The 17334-nt window shown below is 38.2% G+C and overlaps 1 protein-coding gene across 1 annotated transcript in view; it reads right to left on the minus strand.

Annotated features, from left to right (window-relative positions):
• Nucleotides 1-557: 557 nt before the first annotated feature.
• The window catches only part of GPC5 (glypican 5), a 487184-nt gene continuing 470407 nt past the window's right edge, over nt 558-17334 (minus strand). The window contains exon 7 of the mRNA XM_040991547.1: nt 558-761. Coding sequence (XP_040847481.1) covers nt 558-761 — 204 coding nt within the window. The remainder of the gene's footprint in view (nt 762-17334) is intronic.

Genomic DNA, 17334 nt, shown 5'->3' on the forward strand with positions numbered 1-17334 from the left:
TGGTATTTTGTTCTTCGGAAGCTTTAGTTGTTGTAGTACTTAGCAGTCCTGCAGAAGCAGGAAATGCTTCAAATCCTTACATTCAAAGTAAATTGAATATTTTGCAAATTTTGAGATGATTAAATTTGTGTTAGACACAAGTTGTTTATCATCATAATTAACTTTATGCTAAGCAATTTCTTTGCAACTGAACGGTTATGAAAATGGAGTTCAAATTCTTACATAACACCATAATACAATACACATAATTTGATTACTTAGCATACTTACACTTCTAATTTCACATTATTTGTGTGTATATATGTTTAATATCCATTATGTGCACTAAGAAATGCCCAACATTAAAATCTGTATAATTCTAACAATGCTAGCCATTCCTTAGTTTTCACAGAAAACAATAATTTCCATTAAAAACCACTAGTTGAAAATAAAGACAAGAACAAGAATGCATTACTAAATAATCAAAAATGGATTTACTTACATGCTCAAGTCAACTTGCGTGCTTCTGAATTCAAGCCTTGTTTCTTACATTCATAATAACTATTATTCTTAATATTTCAAAATAAACTCTCAGGTAGAATTGGAATGATACACTCACAGTTTGTGATTTTTAAGGTCCTCTTGACTTCCCCGCTTCCTGATCCCGCACAGACATCCTCATCGTCACAGTCCCCACTCACTTGTTCAGGTGTGCCGCCTCCGCCGCTGCCAGGCTGCAGAAGCTCCCACTTGCTGGGCTTGGCTGATCTGCCCTGCAGCAACTAAACATGGAAATTAAAATTATGTATTGATCGTAAGTTCAAATAATCCAAGAACTCACTTCTGAAACATGCTCAGGAATTAAAATTATTATCTTGTGCACATTCACTGTTGTGGTTGATGTGCTTTATCATATCGACATCCAACAACAAGACCAACAGAAATTATGAATAATGGGGAAGTCTGAGATCAATAAAGAAGCAAGTCTGAGTGTTATCTTTGAGAAAATGTTCTGGACCATCCTTCTGGAAGCTAATGCCCATCAGGTCATCTTGATTATGGAGAGCTTGGCTGGAGAGTCCTCTGCTTCTGAATATCCAGCTCTCAAGCAGGGTAAATCAAAAGCAACACACCTGCTGTTTCATATGCTGGCTGATAATACTGTGCTGTTTTGTAACCCAACACTGCAAAATCCTCCAAATGAAGACTACTCTTCCAGCAAAAATCAGAAATTCTATCAAAAAGATTAACAGTTTTGGGCATTCACATTTATAACTTTAACTTTTTTTCAGCTCTAATTCATGCTCCATTGGACAGAACTGAACTTCCAACCACAGAGTTAGATGCAGCATTCATTTCTATAGATCACTTAAGAAGTATTAGCAACCATTGGTTTCTTTACTCTCAAATAGTGAATTTACTTCTAGGAGAAAAATAGAAGAAGCAATTTCCTGCATACTACAGAAGTATCTTTGGATAGTATCTTTGAATAATATTGGAAATGTCTCAACTTCCTTTCAACAAGATGATAGAATGAATAATAGACTGTTTCAATCAACACAAAGGCAGTAAGGACTCCATCTCTCTTCATGGAAAATTCAGAGAACACCTGTCGGGACCTGATCACCAAATGATACTGCCCTCTTAGAAATGAGATCTATTCCTGCTGTCCACTCAGCAGGCATCTAGGGTCTTACAGAGTTTTCTGAAAGGCCTGGAGTTATTAGTTCCTTAGCCATGCAAAAATTTTGTCAGCCCACAACAAATATACAACCCATGAGTATCATTCCATATTGAACATAAAGTAACGTGGCCTCATTTATACCCAAGACAAAAATATTTACCATAAAGTACCCTTTTATTCAGATACTGAACTCTGAAATCCATAAGCATTTAAAATTCAAACTAAAATTTAGCTCTCCCATTTGGATATTGTATTTCTTTAAAATATATTCATCCTTAACAAAAAGATATAATGGGCCCGGCGGCATGGTCTAGTGGCTAAAGTCCTCGCCTTGAACGCACCCCGCATCCACGTGGGAGACCTGGAAAGAAGTTCCTGGTACCCGGCTTCAGACTGGCATAGCACCGGCCGTTGTGCTCAGTTGGGGAATGAATCATCGGACGAAAATCTTCCTCTCTGTCTCTCCTCCTCTCTGTATATCTGACTTTGTAATAAAAATAAATAAATCTTTAAAAAAACAAAAAGAGATGTGAAACAATAATAATTTGCAATTTTTTGCTTGCCAGCATAAATTCAAAGGAAAATTTACCTCAAGGTCAACTGCAATTAGGAAATGCTATGCCTAACAATACTTCTCCATTGTGTTTACTATAGTGATATATTTGCCAATTTCTTCAAAAAGAGAAAAGTTATGGCAACGAGGAAACAAAGACAAATAACCAACCACACAGAAATTAAAATTTCAAAAGGAACCTAAAGTTATGCTAATCCATATAATTTATCAATTGCTATAATAAAATATACCATCTATCATTTATATAGCATAACTTTGAAGGCTTGAATTTAGAGACCTCCCACTAACAGATGTAAATCCTGATTCTGCAATGTACTTAATCTTGACAAAGTAATGATCATGCTAAGGTAATGAAAACTTAATTATATCATAGTCAATAGGAACATTGATACATTTATGCCATTGTGAGAAAAACATACGAAATATTTTCTTATGCTTTGTTTTAGTACATCCAATATTACATTTTATTATTATATACTTTATTACACATAGTTACAATACTGTTTAAATACCTATAAGTTGTTAATCATTTGACAAAGAATGTAACTGAACAACTTATTTCCAAGCATTACATGACGAGTACAAACAAAGCCAAGCTCTGATGATGCATTAATTCCTTTTCATTCTGTCATGCTTTTCCAATAACCTCCCATGTCAGCTTACTTCCCTTTATTCCCTAAGAATTCTCCCATTGTTTTACAGGAATCTTGGCCAGAAAATGGATATCTCATGACAACACCAACAATGCATAGATCACAATGACCCAACCCAATGAATTTAAACTTAAAAAATACAAACACAAAGATGATCCACGTGAAAACAAAACTTGCCATTTTAAAATAATTATTTTGGGTGAAAGTAATTAAACATATTATCAGAAAATTATCCATTTTTAAGTGACAAAAATAAAAGTAGACATTTAAAACAAAGCATTTTAATGGTTTTTTACACGTTTCTTCCCAGTCACATCAACGACACTCTAGAAAATATCTAATACTTATGAATTGAAATACAAAAGTAGATTTTAATTGATGATGAGTAGGATCATAAAATTGACATCATTATTTCCCAACTGTGAATGTGACTTCACTTCCATGCCCAGAATTCACTTTTCTGAAAGAATTGCGCCAATGTAACTAATGTCATTAATCAGCTGATTTTACCTTTACCAAAAAAGGGAGATAATCTGGGGGCAAGCCATGCAATAAAATGAATTGTAAAAAGCAGAAGGATTTGTCTGGCTATCACCATAAGTGAGGTTCAAGCAAGGGGAGTAGGGGCGACTGGTTGAGATCATGCTGTAGACCCAACAGGTAAAAGCTACAAGGCAATGAGGGAACGTGTGAAAGAGCCTGCAGCACAGGACTGGACTACCTACGGCCTCTAGAGCTCAGACCTTGACATTCCCACCTGCAAAGAACTGAGGCCTCCTCTCAGCCCAAAACTGAGCTGGATGAGGGCGGGGGCTTCCTCCTGAAAGCCTCTTACCTGAGTCAAGCTTGGCCAACATCTTGATTTCGGGCTTCTGTGACATTCACAGTGAGCACATGAAGATATCTGACTTGAGGAACTGCAAGCTAATAATTTGATTTTCAGAGATTCCACGGTTTTTGTGATGCAAGAAATGATAAACAATGCACTAAGTGACCCCCAACTGGACCACACTTACTTCCTGACAATCATCCTGGATTGTTTGGTCTTCTAACTTATTACTCAGACTACGCGGTTGGTATTTCCATTAGATACTACCTTGCTAAGAAGGTGGAATCTTTGGGAGCAGGCTATGGGTTTTACATTTTCTTCAGTCTCCCATTTCTCTGCTTTAAAAATCCTTTCTTTTCCCCAGTTCCAGAACAAGAGATCCACATGCTGCTTCCTATGAACTGATCCTAATACATCCATGATCTCATCCCATTCAGGAGTTCAGGTCTCCAATAATTCCTTCTCACAGAATCAAAATCTCCCCCTCCTTCACAGGAGGGAGATGTCTCACAGTGTTCATGTTATAAATTATCATCACATGTCCATAAATGCTCACTCTCATTCTCATAAAGGTCATATAAACTTAATTTGCAAATATATCTGATACATTTTTAATCAATAGAACAATAGGATCTTTGTTCAAATGTCATCTTCTTTTGAATTAAAATGACTTGATTTCTTCCTAGGCTACTCCTATTTTGCCCTGTCCTCAAAATAAACATAAAATAGCATAAATTCTCTTTAATTTTAGTGTCTTTTGTTAAATGTATCTTAAGAAATTATGCCCTTTCCCACATAAACGTTATGCTCTAGTGTTTATCTGCAGGTCTTTCAGATAATGTAAGTTCATGCAAGCGGTAAACACAGGTTCAGGTGAAATCTACAACTCTGTATCTTAGAACAGAACCATTCATCTCCACTCTTACATCAACACAACCATTTCCCTGGCTTCCTCAATGTAGGGGTTTGTTGTATCTCCTAACTCCCTCCATCTATTTTTTTCAAATAAAGATTTTCAACTTGGTATTTTTTTACCTTAATTATCTGTGACTCTAAACTCCTCCAAACCATGGCTTTTCCCACACATACTGAGAAGGAATACGAGTTCACATACATGGGTCACAGAAAGAGGGAACACATGCTTAGAAAATACACAGTGCGGTCCATTCTTGATCTCCTAAATTAAAGACTCAAGGGAAATTCTACAGGGAACAATCTTGTCTAGTTAGAATTCATCCTGCATTTTCAAATAAGCAAATTACCCCTTGGCCCTCACTCAGCACACATGGATGTAATCTTGAAAATGAGGTCTAAAAAAAAAAAATCAAAGGTCAAGGTCCCATATAATGCGCTATTTTGTTCCTCTAAAATCTTTATACCTAAACATGGTTCCACAGCATCTAATTCTGCCACTGAAAGCCAATATGGTCTTTGCACACTGGTTGTGAAACTTGACACTCCCACAGCTGCATTATGCCACTTTTATATGCGCCTTGCTTTCAATGTGGGATTTTTTTTCTGCTTACAATATACTCTTTCCTCTTCAGTTCATCTTTGATATCTAAGTTTTGAGTTCAAACTCAAACTCCTTTTTACTACTAAGCAAAAATACAATGAATATTTAGAATGATAATGAAAACAGTTTTATTACAACTGCCTGGAAAATAGTCAGAATAGAATAAATACACTCATACCACATACTAAACAAGTGTTCTCTCATTTTCACTATATAAGCAAGTATTTGTTACACCTATGCATAAAATAGAGAATATTTTACTCTGAAAATTTAGAATGCCAAATAAAAGTAATCTCATGTCTGCATCTATATTCTTTTCCCCCATTAATGGGAATAACACTATTGGAAAATGTTTGAAAATTATTCAGGTTTCTGTTCTGTAAGGTGCTAACACACAGCAAGTCCTCAGCAGTGAGCAGTTAACCTTATCGGTGTTTACTACAAACAGTAACAACAGTAGTATGTGATTCTTCTAGAATAGTCCTGTCTTTGAAGGAGGAAACCTTTTACAAGAGTAAAAATGACTATTACAGCCCCATCCTGCCTGAGGTATTGCATCTGAGCCTGCTCAAATGTAAAAATAATGGTGGTTTAAAATTTAAACCTGTTCCCTGTCATGCAAGATAGAAAGTCAATCAATACATACATATTTATAGAACAATTAGAACAGAGGGAAGGACATGATTTTGAGTTCCAGCCACACATTAATTGTGTGCCTTTAGGCAAATCACTTAAGCCTATTAAAACTCATCTTTCTCGACTGAATAATAATGCACAGGGAAGCACTTTCTACACGATAAAGTACCACGCACGTTGACAGTGTTCTGTGCATGACACCGCATTCATAAAATGGAAAAGCCAACAAAGTGAGGACAGAGTGGTGGGAATAATGCATGCTTTCAGAGTGCTCTTCTTTCTCAAGGCCATCGTTCGTGAAAGCAGCCAATGAGCTGAAGACAGTCCGTTTCAATGACTGATGCTTCCTGCTTCTGTTTAATTGGTTTAGGAAGCTCATTAGTGATGCTGACTTAGTGGATGAATTTGGTGGGTAGCATATCTGATGACTCTACGGCAAATGCGCTTGTTTCAGCTGGCGAATTAATCTCTCAACAGACTCCATTTGCTTCTTACCAACTGTCTGGCACCATCCCATGGTTGCAATGGCCTTTCACGCACTTGCAATAAAATGTGGCTGTAGATTGCTCACATACACATGTATGCAGTGAAAGAGAAACATTCATTATATTCAAAAAGCTCCAAACACAATGGTAGTTGACTGTGCTTTAAATATTAGACGTAACGTTACGCCTCCCCTTCCTTTAACAATTATTTACACAGACATGAGAAGTAAATATATGTTCAGAAAATACGGATTATAATATATGCTCTACTCATGTACTCAAATATAAACAGAGTAAAATCTGTACTTTTATGATTATACACTACTGGTGAGAATATGGAGGTGAGAATTAACATGTTGACAGCTTTTTTTAAACCAAAACAATGAATGTATAGAAAAGACTGCACATTCCTTCTTATCATTACTGAAACACTATAAAGGCACACTCAAAACTTAAAACTCTCATTATGAATCTGTTATGTGCAAATAGACTCACATATGTGAATTTAATTTTGCTATAAATGTAACTGGTATTTGTACTTTCATAGTTAGATTATAACCCACAAAGAAATGTATACGAAATAGGAAAAACGGAAGCACATAGCATTTTATAATTGGAAATCTGGTGCAGAATTCCACATGATCTACTTTTAAATTTATAACATATTTCACATGAGCCATAACTGTCTCTTTATATAGCATGATCTCATTATTTTGTTTGCAACTCAACTTTCTTTTCTTCCAGTCCTCCAGCATGCTCCCATGTACACCTCATCCCACTCCACTCAGCTTCCGTCCCTTCCATTAACCTTATTATGATCATCTGCACAATTTTTTATACCAAATTTTCTCCTCTATTTCTTTGAATTTAGAAAATATCTTATTCATAAATGCAAGCCTTCTCCTCTCTGGATATTTCAAAAGGACTAAACCTCTTCTATACTGTTGTATGTAAAAAGTCATGTTCATCATACAGTATGTCATGTTATGGTAAGTTGACCCGACACAGGAATCAGGTCTGTATGATTTTTTGGTCAGTGTTTGCTTTAAGAGTCAGCTTTCTGATCTCTCGACTTCTGTTAGTGCCAGTCATTTGAAAGGTCACTGCTCTGTTGGCATTTGGTTTATACAATGCAGTGTGGTAATTTATAAAAGTGCTGTGATTTTATAAATAGAATACCAAAGTAAGGTAAAATTTGCTAAATTCATTCTCTGTGCTCTAACAATGCATTCAAATGACCTGTTCTTTTTCCCATAAGAAAATTCCACATGTTTCTCTACCACCAGGCCAGATCCTTCCCTCCAACTGAAAACAAGACCAGCTTCGTCTTGTAAGCCTTTGGTTTCCCTTGAATCTGCACACCAATCCATACTCTACATCAGCCCTCTCAGTGCAGTAAAACAAAAAATACAGATATGGAAGCAGAGCATCAATGTCTAAGCAGAAGTAGAAAAATCATGTGACCAAATAAAGAAGTGTGTATGCCAAATTTCATTAGTTTCTCAAATCTTCTGAAACATCTTTATCACAAAAATGTCAGGATCTGAAAGAACTGGTAAAACAGAAACCTCTTGGAAGGCACACCAGAAACAACACCAGAATCTTCCATTAAAACATTCAGGCCAAGTTGGCAGAGAATGGACCGAATTTTAGAAGTAGAAAAAAACAGAGGCATTTTGTGAGTAGGCATGAGTAATGACTAACTCTGATGGGGAAAAGCAGAGAATGAAAACCAGGGATGATAATTCAATTAAGTATCTGTAAAATATTGAACATATTCAATGAAGTAGATTTGTAATGGGAATCTCTTCAAGGTCAAACATGTAATACAGGGCATGATATACAAATATAAAATACAGGGTAAGCTTAGTTGATACTATTTTCTCAAATAATCTAAATTTCTACATAATTATTACATAGCCACACACACAATGCAATCATTTACTCCTTGAAATATAGTTATGTGTGTTCTGAACTGGTTCACAAAGCTGCCCCTGCCTGTTGTGGATGATATGATCATTTTTTAAAAGATTAATTTTCTTTTTACTGGAAAGTCAGAGAGAAGAGGAGAAGAGGGGTAAACACAGAGGAAAAGATCTTCCAACTGTTGATTCACTCCTCAAGCAACCACAATGGCCGGAGCTGAGTCAATCCAAAGCCAGGAGCCAGAAGCCTCCTCCAAATCTCCCATGTGGGTGTAGAGCCTCTTCTGGGTCTCCCACGTGGATGCAGGGTGTCAAGGCTTTGGGCCTTTCTCAACTCTTTTTGCCAGGCCACAAGGGATTAGAACTGGTGCCCAGATGGAATCCCAGTGAACGCAAGGCAAAGACTTTAGCCACTAGGCTACTGTATCATGCTCCATATGGTCTTTTTTTTTTTTTTTAAGAAAATGTGTAGCCCTGTTGCATGTTGTCCCTTACTGTCATCCTGACATTCTAGAGCAATATCAGCTCATTTCTACAGTCTAGGATTGAACAAAGCTAAACCTATTGGTCTCAATGCAAACAAGTGAAGCTATTCTAAAACATGGATATGTCAATGGAAGAGGAATTCCAGAAATATGAATCATCTATCAGTCTCTTATTAACCATACTAAAATGTAAAGCAGAACCTCCAATATTGAGAGCTTTATTATTTTTACGTGCATGTTTTCTGATAACAATGTAGATATTGTTTGTTTTTATAGATCATAGTTTTCTCTCCTCAATATGCCAAAGTTTGCCTCACTTGGCTCATAATATGGAAAAAATCACTAAGATAAGCTTTTTACTTACCTGCACTGAATGAAATATCAAAAGTTTCTACATAAAATACTAGAGTTATCTTTTTTGTTTGTTTTTTGTTTGCTAATGGGGTTCTCCATGGCCTATTTTGAATTACACAATGAATTACAGGGACTCCTAGACTAGAATCCACCATATGTGTTGTGTGCTGGGCACAAATTTACCTCCAAGAGCCTGAAGACATTGAAAGACAGAAGTGAAATAATTAATTAATTAAATGATGGTAGGAGGGGAGGAAGGAATGAAGATTTTCATAAAGATGCCTAATAGCTACCTGTTACAATGTCATTAACTCCCCACCATTACCCATGTGCATTTTAGAGAGCTGTAAAACATTGTAATTTCACTTAAAACCTGGTTTTGGCAATTAATCCAGATCCTTTTCATTGGCCAGCTACATGTTCCTTCTCAAATCCTGCTTTAAGAACAAAAGATTTCCCTAAAATTTCCCAGTCTAAGAAAGGTATACTTCCAAAAGGAGCTCATTCTGATCCCGTTTAGCATGATATGGCTGTGTGTGCCAGATGGTAATAATCACAGCTTTACAAACATCATTCTGGTTTTCACCTTTACTAATCAATGGCCTTAATCTGTCTGTCTATATACATTATAACAGTGTGAGCAAAGGTACAACAAATTATGAAAATACTTTCCTAGATATATTCTGGAAGGACCCAGGTGATGATTCAGTGGCTAAATGCTTGCCTTCCATGAGCTGGGATCTCATATGGGTGCCAATTCCTGTCCTGTCCTGTCCTGTCCAGCGCCCCTTTCCATCCAACTCCTTGCTTGTGGTTCTGGGAAAGCCATAGAGGAGTGTCTAAAGTTTTGGAACCCTGAGCAGGCGTGGGAGACCCAGAAGTAGCCCCTGGCTCCTGGCTTCAGATTGGCTCTACTCTGCTTTTCGTGGCCACTTGGGGAGTGAAGCAGTGGATGGAAAATCTTTGTCTCTTTTTCTGTAAATCTGACTTTCCAATAAAAATAAATTAAACTAAAAAAAATTGTAAAAATAATGTGAAAAAAGTGGGTGACAATTAAGAGCTTAGTTATTTGGGGGATGCATATGACAAACATTTGACAGACATTTGGGTAAGATTCAAGGCCATGTTTACACATAAGCTATTTAAACAGTTTAAACAAACCATTTAATCTAAAAGTTTTATCTGGAAAAAAATGAGAAGATTGAAATTTTCCAAATCTGCCTTACAACTATAAACTTTTTAGTTCAAGTATGATTCAAGCTGTTCTAACATTTGGTGTAAAACAACTATTATAGGGCCCTGTTCAGTGGCATAGCGGCTAAAGTCCTCGCCTTGAATGCGCTGGAATCCCATATGGGCACCTGTTCTAATCCCAGCAGCTCCACTTCCCATCCAGCTCCCTGCTTGTGGCCTGGGAAAGCAGTTGAGGACAGCCCAAAGCCTTGGGACCTTGCACACACGTGGGAGAGCCAGAAGAACTCCTGGCTCCCGGCTTCAGATCGGTGCAGCACCAGCCATTGCGGTCACTTGGGGAGTCAGTCATTGGACGAAAATCTTCCTCTCTGTCTCTCCTCCTCTCTGTATATCTGACTTTGCAATAAAAATAACTAACTCTTTAAAAAAATAGTCATTATATCATCCAGGCTTACTGTGGACTGCTGTGATATTCATTATCATTCTTTTGCTTTTTCTGCTAGAGCTAACTTCAGGAGATATTTTCTAGTTAATAAATATTAGTTACTATTTGAATTGGTTTGTTCCAAAACAAATGCTGGAATCTTAACCTTCAGTATGTAAGAATGTGACATAATTTGAAAACCTGGTCTTTACAGAGAAAATCAAGTCAAAATGACAATTATTAGGGTGGGACTTAATTCCATGTAACTAACGTCCTTATGAAAAAAAAATAGAGAAGTTCATTCCTTCCAGATGCTATATAATCCACTGTATCAATGATACATTGTTTAATCCTGCTGTTGTGGCTAACTGTACTATTTTGAGTGTTTAGTTATAAAAAAAGTGTTGCTCTGAACCTCTTGTGGACTGCTTTTGGTGTGAATATTTAAAGGTAATGCTGGTGTAAGATGGGTCTTACCTACTCCTTCCACTTTTGGAAGAAATCACCAGACAGTCCACCTGTGCTTAGAATTTCGTGTGTGTGGGAAATGTGTTAACTGTACATACAGTCCACACTTTGTAAAACTTCTTGTGCCAATGTTCTCAGGCTGATACTCTAATGCACTTCTTCACTTCCTACAGCTTCACACTTCCAACTGGGGTATTTATTCCTTAGTCTGAAGATCTTTCCTTAGCATAATCTGCAATTCATCTCCTCAGCAAGCTTTCACTTAATAATTACTTTTTTTTCACTGCACATATTTATTATGGATGTTTTGATTGTCTATGAAATTTTAGATTAATTTCTGACTAAGCATCTAAAAAATACCGTACTGTCCTTAGTTTCTGTCAAGTACTTGCTTTGTCCTTTTCTTGTTTATTGTGTTTTTTAAGCTTATTTACAAATTTCCCAGGTCTTTTTGTGACACACTTTTATTCAGCTTTATCCAATTCCACCAGACGAATATAATTCTATAGATTAGGTTTGAACATTCTATGACTCTCTCGAAGGACTTCGAGTAGTACTGTCTCCATTTTTTTCTCCTGCTCTTCACCCTCAAGCCCCTGTGACTCGCGCACACATGAAGATCATCCTTGTGGACATCGAGTCAGACTGCAGAATGCAAATGGCATCCTTCCGCTTCCCCGTGTTCCACACTGTGGCTGTTTTCTGATCTCTGCCTCTCTTCTCATCCTCACCTGGGCTTATCAATGTGTTGTCCATGACGTCCCTATACAATTTCTCCTTTTCACAATGTCATTTTCTGAATTTCTATGCAATTTCAAGCAAGAAGGGACTTTCTAAACTGTTTTACCACTGTGAATTCCAGCACAGTGCTGACTCTGCTCACACCACTTGTAACATTTAGCCTTTTTTTTTTCAGTTACTTTCCCTTTTTTTCCCCCTTAATTACAGCTCAAAGAATACTTCTTGAATATAGAGAATTTTCTTTTCTATCTTATCTGGAATTGCAAGGGAAGGCTAATAACTCAGATTATTTTAAGAATGTTGAAGTGTCAAGACATTAGCATTTTCTCTATGCTTATGTGTGTTATCTGTTTACATGTACCTTTTGTATTTCATTATTTTCAAATAGATACTTATTACTTATTAAGCTTCAATGAGAAGAAACATAAATCTTGAAGATCTCCAATTATCACTATATGCTATTTATCATTGACAATAATGACTTGAGAGATCTTCAGTGAAGAAATATGATATTCCAAAAACTGCATACATATAAAAGATTTATTTAAGTTAAATCAAAGAAAGAATAGTAGGTGGCTCAAACTTTAATTTTAAGGATATCTTTTTTTACACATGTCTAAAAGGTAAATGTGTCCATTTAAATTGTTTTTATTCATAAGTATAAAGTTCTGTAAATTTAATCACGAAACTTTGTTGACCTTTCTACACTCAGTTTTTCCCTTGTTTATAATCTTACTGAACCATAAAAGTATAATTATTAGCCAATCAAACTGAACTCTGAAAGGTCAATACATCATATTATATAGTTGCTTTTCCAAAAGTTTGCAGCTCATTCAAACTCTGGCACATTTTTGTAATTTTAAACTTGTAAAATAAATCTTTGGTGACATAAATGAGCCCCTGGCTCCTGGTAAAAGCTTGCAACAAACATGAGAGGAAAGTCCAAAACACTAACTTTACTGTTTTATTTTCATATTTTAAAGTCAGTCATCTACATTCTAGGAAGTGTTCCTGTTCTTTAATGCCTTGAATTGTAACAACCTTGTAGATGGTGTACAGCCTGTCAATTTCAAATGAAGAACTCCCTTCATATGTACAAATTAGTGCATGTACTGGTCTTAGAGATATTTCTGGGTGCTAGTATTTCTATTATGGCTACTGTCCATTCCACTGACTTGGTATTTACAAATAAGTGATCATTAAAAGATAAGGCTCTTGTAAATTACATAATTTATAAATTCCAATTACATAATAAAATAATCCAATTACATAATAAAAACTTAGATTCATAAGTTATATTATTGAATCAAAAGATAAATATCAAAGCATAAATATTTCCTTCTGAATGATGAACTATCAGAACATATATACTAAGTTTCCATATTTTTCTAGTTTTCAGTGTGTAAATCCAAATACGAAAACAATATTTGTTTCAAAGCATTTCAGGTAGTTTTCCATGTAGCTAATGTTATTTCAATCATTCTGAATGAAAACAGATTTAGATGCTTTAAAGACAAATATAAGTAATAAAAATATATTTATCAAAAACAGAACAACAATGTACACAGCACTCCTCTGATAAGGGATTAGGCTGGACAGGAGGAAAGCCTGCCTGAACATTAGAGACATCAGGCAACTCAGCCAGTGGCGTCATTTCTATTCTGGATGAAGGTGAGGTCACAGTGAGAGAACTGCCTATACAGTTTCATTTACAGAGAAATTTTGAGAACTTGGGGAGGAAAAAAGTATAAGAAAATGAGTGTGTGATAGTGCTGGAATTCAACCATATGCAGCAAGCATGTTGGAAGGTGTTAGGATAAGTGTCTAATTAAGCGCCCCATGCGAGCAAGAGGAGGCAAAATTGGAACTCTCTTTCCACACTTCTCTGCAGTGAGAATGTGCTGGAAGTGATATCTCCCTGAAGCTGTGGGCTGCTGGGCCTCTCTGAGGTCAAAAGTCTGTGGCTGCTGAAAGCCGGAGGGATGGCAGCAGTGTGGTCCTGAACTCCCAGAAAATCTCACCAGGAACCCAAGCTAAATTGTCACCCTAAACCAAAGGTCACCTCACAATGCTGAAGCTTCCTGTTCCTCAAGTAAGACTTCCGTTCAGAAGTCCTGTGCAAAGGAGTAATTAGAGCTCTGTCTGCATTTATGAAACTATTTTAATAGTTATATTTCTTTCCATGAACCTATGCTCCTTATTGCTATTGCCAGAGCAGTATCAGTCTCCAGGCTTATGGTTGATTGCACACCACTAACAAAGAATGAAGTGCAGTGTATTCATTCTCTTGCCTTGATTTCATTGGTAAATGAGATGATAAAAAGCACATATCATTATTCCCTTTCATTTATATATTTTTTCTATTTTACATAATTTCATAAGCAAGTAGATGTTCTCTTTCCTTCAAATTTCAGCAATCTTTCCGGAATGCCCTACTTATTGCTTGGCCATAGTTTCACTGAAAAAACAGCCATAATTATCTGATGACTGTTAGAAAAGGAGATCAGGCCCAAGAACATGTGGTGATGCTCTGGAACTCTGAAGGTGGATAGAATAATCACCATCTTCTCCCTGGCTGCAAGGGAAAAGAGGCCCACAAGCTCCAAATACAGGGGATGTCAGGAGAGAAACAGCCTTTCCATATACAGTCCATTGAATGACACAAAAGGGAGAATGAGCAGAACTCAAGACGATCTAAGAGTTTCCTGTTGGAATAAAGTTCAGGGTCAACATTTCACTTGCTTTTCCCATCCCCACTCTTGGTTATTCTCTTTATACAAGCACAGGATTAAGCCACAGAAATACTCAGAGGTTCACACTTTATCCTAGAGAAGCGATGATTCAAGGCTGATGGACAGCTAGAGGAGAGCTTGAGCTTGTCTAATCAAAGATCGGAGGAGAGTAAGTGATGGAGAAGAGACATGGACAATGTGATTACACCCATTAGCTTGGGAGCAGCCTCTTAGAAAATCAAAATCATAATCAACCAAAATAAACAGAAAAACGGACACCTGTTAGAGTGGAACAGAGGTCACAACAGAGGTTTAGTCAATAGCATGGAAGACTGTTCTACTTATATTTTTATAAAGAAGAAATATTGGTTTTATATGGACTTACGAAGTTGAAGTAGAAAGAGGGTGTTTTATCCCTCATTCATAAGGATATTCTAAGAAGCTCAACACAAGAGCTAGTGAGGCTTTTCAGAAATGACATTGATGGGGTTAAAATGTTTCCCAGTGAGCAGGGAATTTATGCTTTACAGAAAGAGGAGTTAGAGAGAGCAAGATCTCCCACCCATGGGTGCACTCCCCAAGTGGCCACAATAAAAAGAGCTGAGTGAATCCAAAACCAGGAGCAAGAAACTTCTTCCAGGTCTCCCTCACGGGCACAAAGTCCCAAGGCTTTGTGTCATCCTTAACTGTTTTCCCAGACCACAAGCAGGGAGCTGGATGGGAAGTAAAGCAGCAGGGACATGACTGGGTGCTAACATGGTAACCTGGTACACACAAGGCAAGGATTCTGCCACTGAACCATCACACTAGGCCCTATGCTTAATCTTGCCACAACAATTTCTAGATAATTGGAAAACTTAAATATTAAAATTTCCATTATCCCCAGCTACAGGTAACTGTCTATGATGTCTTGTACCTAGACAAGAGTTACACTGTTGGGAGAAAAATATCCAATATCTGGCTGACATTTTGGGTCTGGTCAATGCTAAATTTGTTGTTAAATATACCAGTGTGCTTATTTAATTTCTTTCTTTCCTCTCTCTCCTTCCTTCTTTCTTTTTCTTTCTTTTCTTTTCTTTTTTTTTATGTGTGGTAGCCAGGCGGCATCATATTGGGACACACCATCCTGGAAGCCAAGGAGGGGGCTGCACACTGTTCGTAGGAGGGAATCTGGGACTATATTAGAGTGGGAGCAGCTGAGAGCACAGCCGATATAGGAGGAATGACTTCTGTGGTTTTCCATGGACCAGGCCACTGCACTTACGAGCAGGCAAGGGAGATAAAATAGAGCTTTTTAGAAGGTGGAAACCAGAGGGCATGTCTGGGTCAGGAAAAGCCAAATGTCCATGTGGGAGACCTGGGCTGGGTTAAATAGCATCACTGCCATTCCCCCGACATACACAGGGATGTGGGTGGGGAACATGCCTAGCTGGGCAAGTCAGCTGTAACTGCCCAAAAGACTCAGAGCAGGGGTGGACCACATTAGACTGGGCTGCAGCACCCACCAGAATGCAAGAGTAACAGATTTGGGAGGCAGATACTGTGGGAGACTTACGAGCTCACCTCTTCTGCACTGCAGAACCCACTGGTTTGCACAGAGTGTTGCAGGTGGTGATGGACTGAGCCAGGCTTGACCATGGAACTTACCAACACCCACAGGAACTGTACTGAGATGGGGCCGAGCTTGCCCAGGTTGCAGCACCTGCCAGCACAAAGGCCAACACTTTGGCCAGGACTCAGAGCAGACCAGGCCAAGCAGGGTCACAGCACCCACCAGCATACATGAGATCTGGGGGCTGGAACTCCCCTACTAGGCCATAGAACAAATGGGGAGCAAAACAGCAGGGTCTAGAGGCAGGGAAGGCAAGGAAAGGCTGCAGCACTCATCAATCTTTGTATGGCATGTGTCCTGGAACAGGCCAGAACAGGCCAGACCGATCAGCCATGGATAGGCACAAGAGCCAGATGGGATGTAAGATGGACCAGGCTAAGCCCCAGCACATACTGGCACACATAAAATAATGGGGCTGGTGCAGGCACACTGGGGGTTATAGGGTTGCCCCAACTAGGCTGAAGCACCCACTGGTATGTGTGAAGACCAGTCCCACGGCAGGCTGGGCTAGGCTAGGCTAGGCTGCAACACTCATCCATAGATGTGAGAGATGGGGCTGGAGGTAGAACTGATAGGGCAGCTGCATCCACTACTATGTGGGTTGACTGATCCAACTGATGTACTGAGCCTGAACCTGCACTGGCTGATGAACACAGAGTCAACTGAGTCTGAGGTCACCCCAGGTGAGATTTCCTCGGGCATTGTCCAACTATATTAATGGACTGAAACCCTGGCCACAGCAAAAATCATAATAAATGTGGTCTAGCCTTGGAGAACATGTGTTGGGACCATGCCTGCTCAGTTGCTAATCCCTGTGCAGTGGACAACAGGCCCAGATGCACATAAGGGACACGACAGCCAACTCATCCAGGCCAACAGAGGATGTGGAATGCCTCATCAGAGGATGGAAAGCAGAACAGGCTAAACTGCTTCCCCGGCCTAGTTTTGCAACTTGTTCCTGGGCCTGTGGATGCACCATGGCGGACATTTCCAGCTAAGAGACCTTGCAGAGTTTTTAACAATCCTATAGAAGCAAAGACAGA

The sequence above is a fragment of the Ochotona curzoniae genome, unplaced genomic scaffold (genome assembly GCF_017591425.1).
Source record: "Ochotona curzoniae isolate NIBS_2020 unplaced genomic scaffold, NIBS_Ocur_1.0 contig_64, whole genome shotgun sequence".
Lineage (NCBI taxonomy): Eukaryota > Metazoa > Chordata > Mammalia > Lagomorpha > Ochotonidae > Ochotona > Ochotona curzoniae.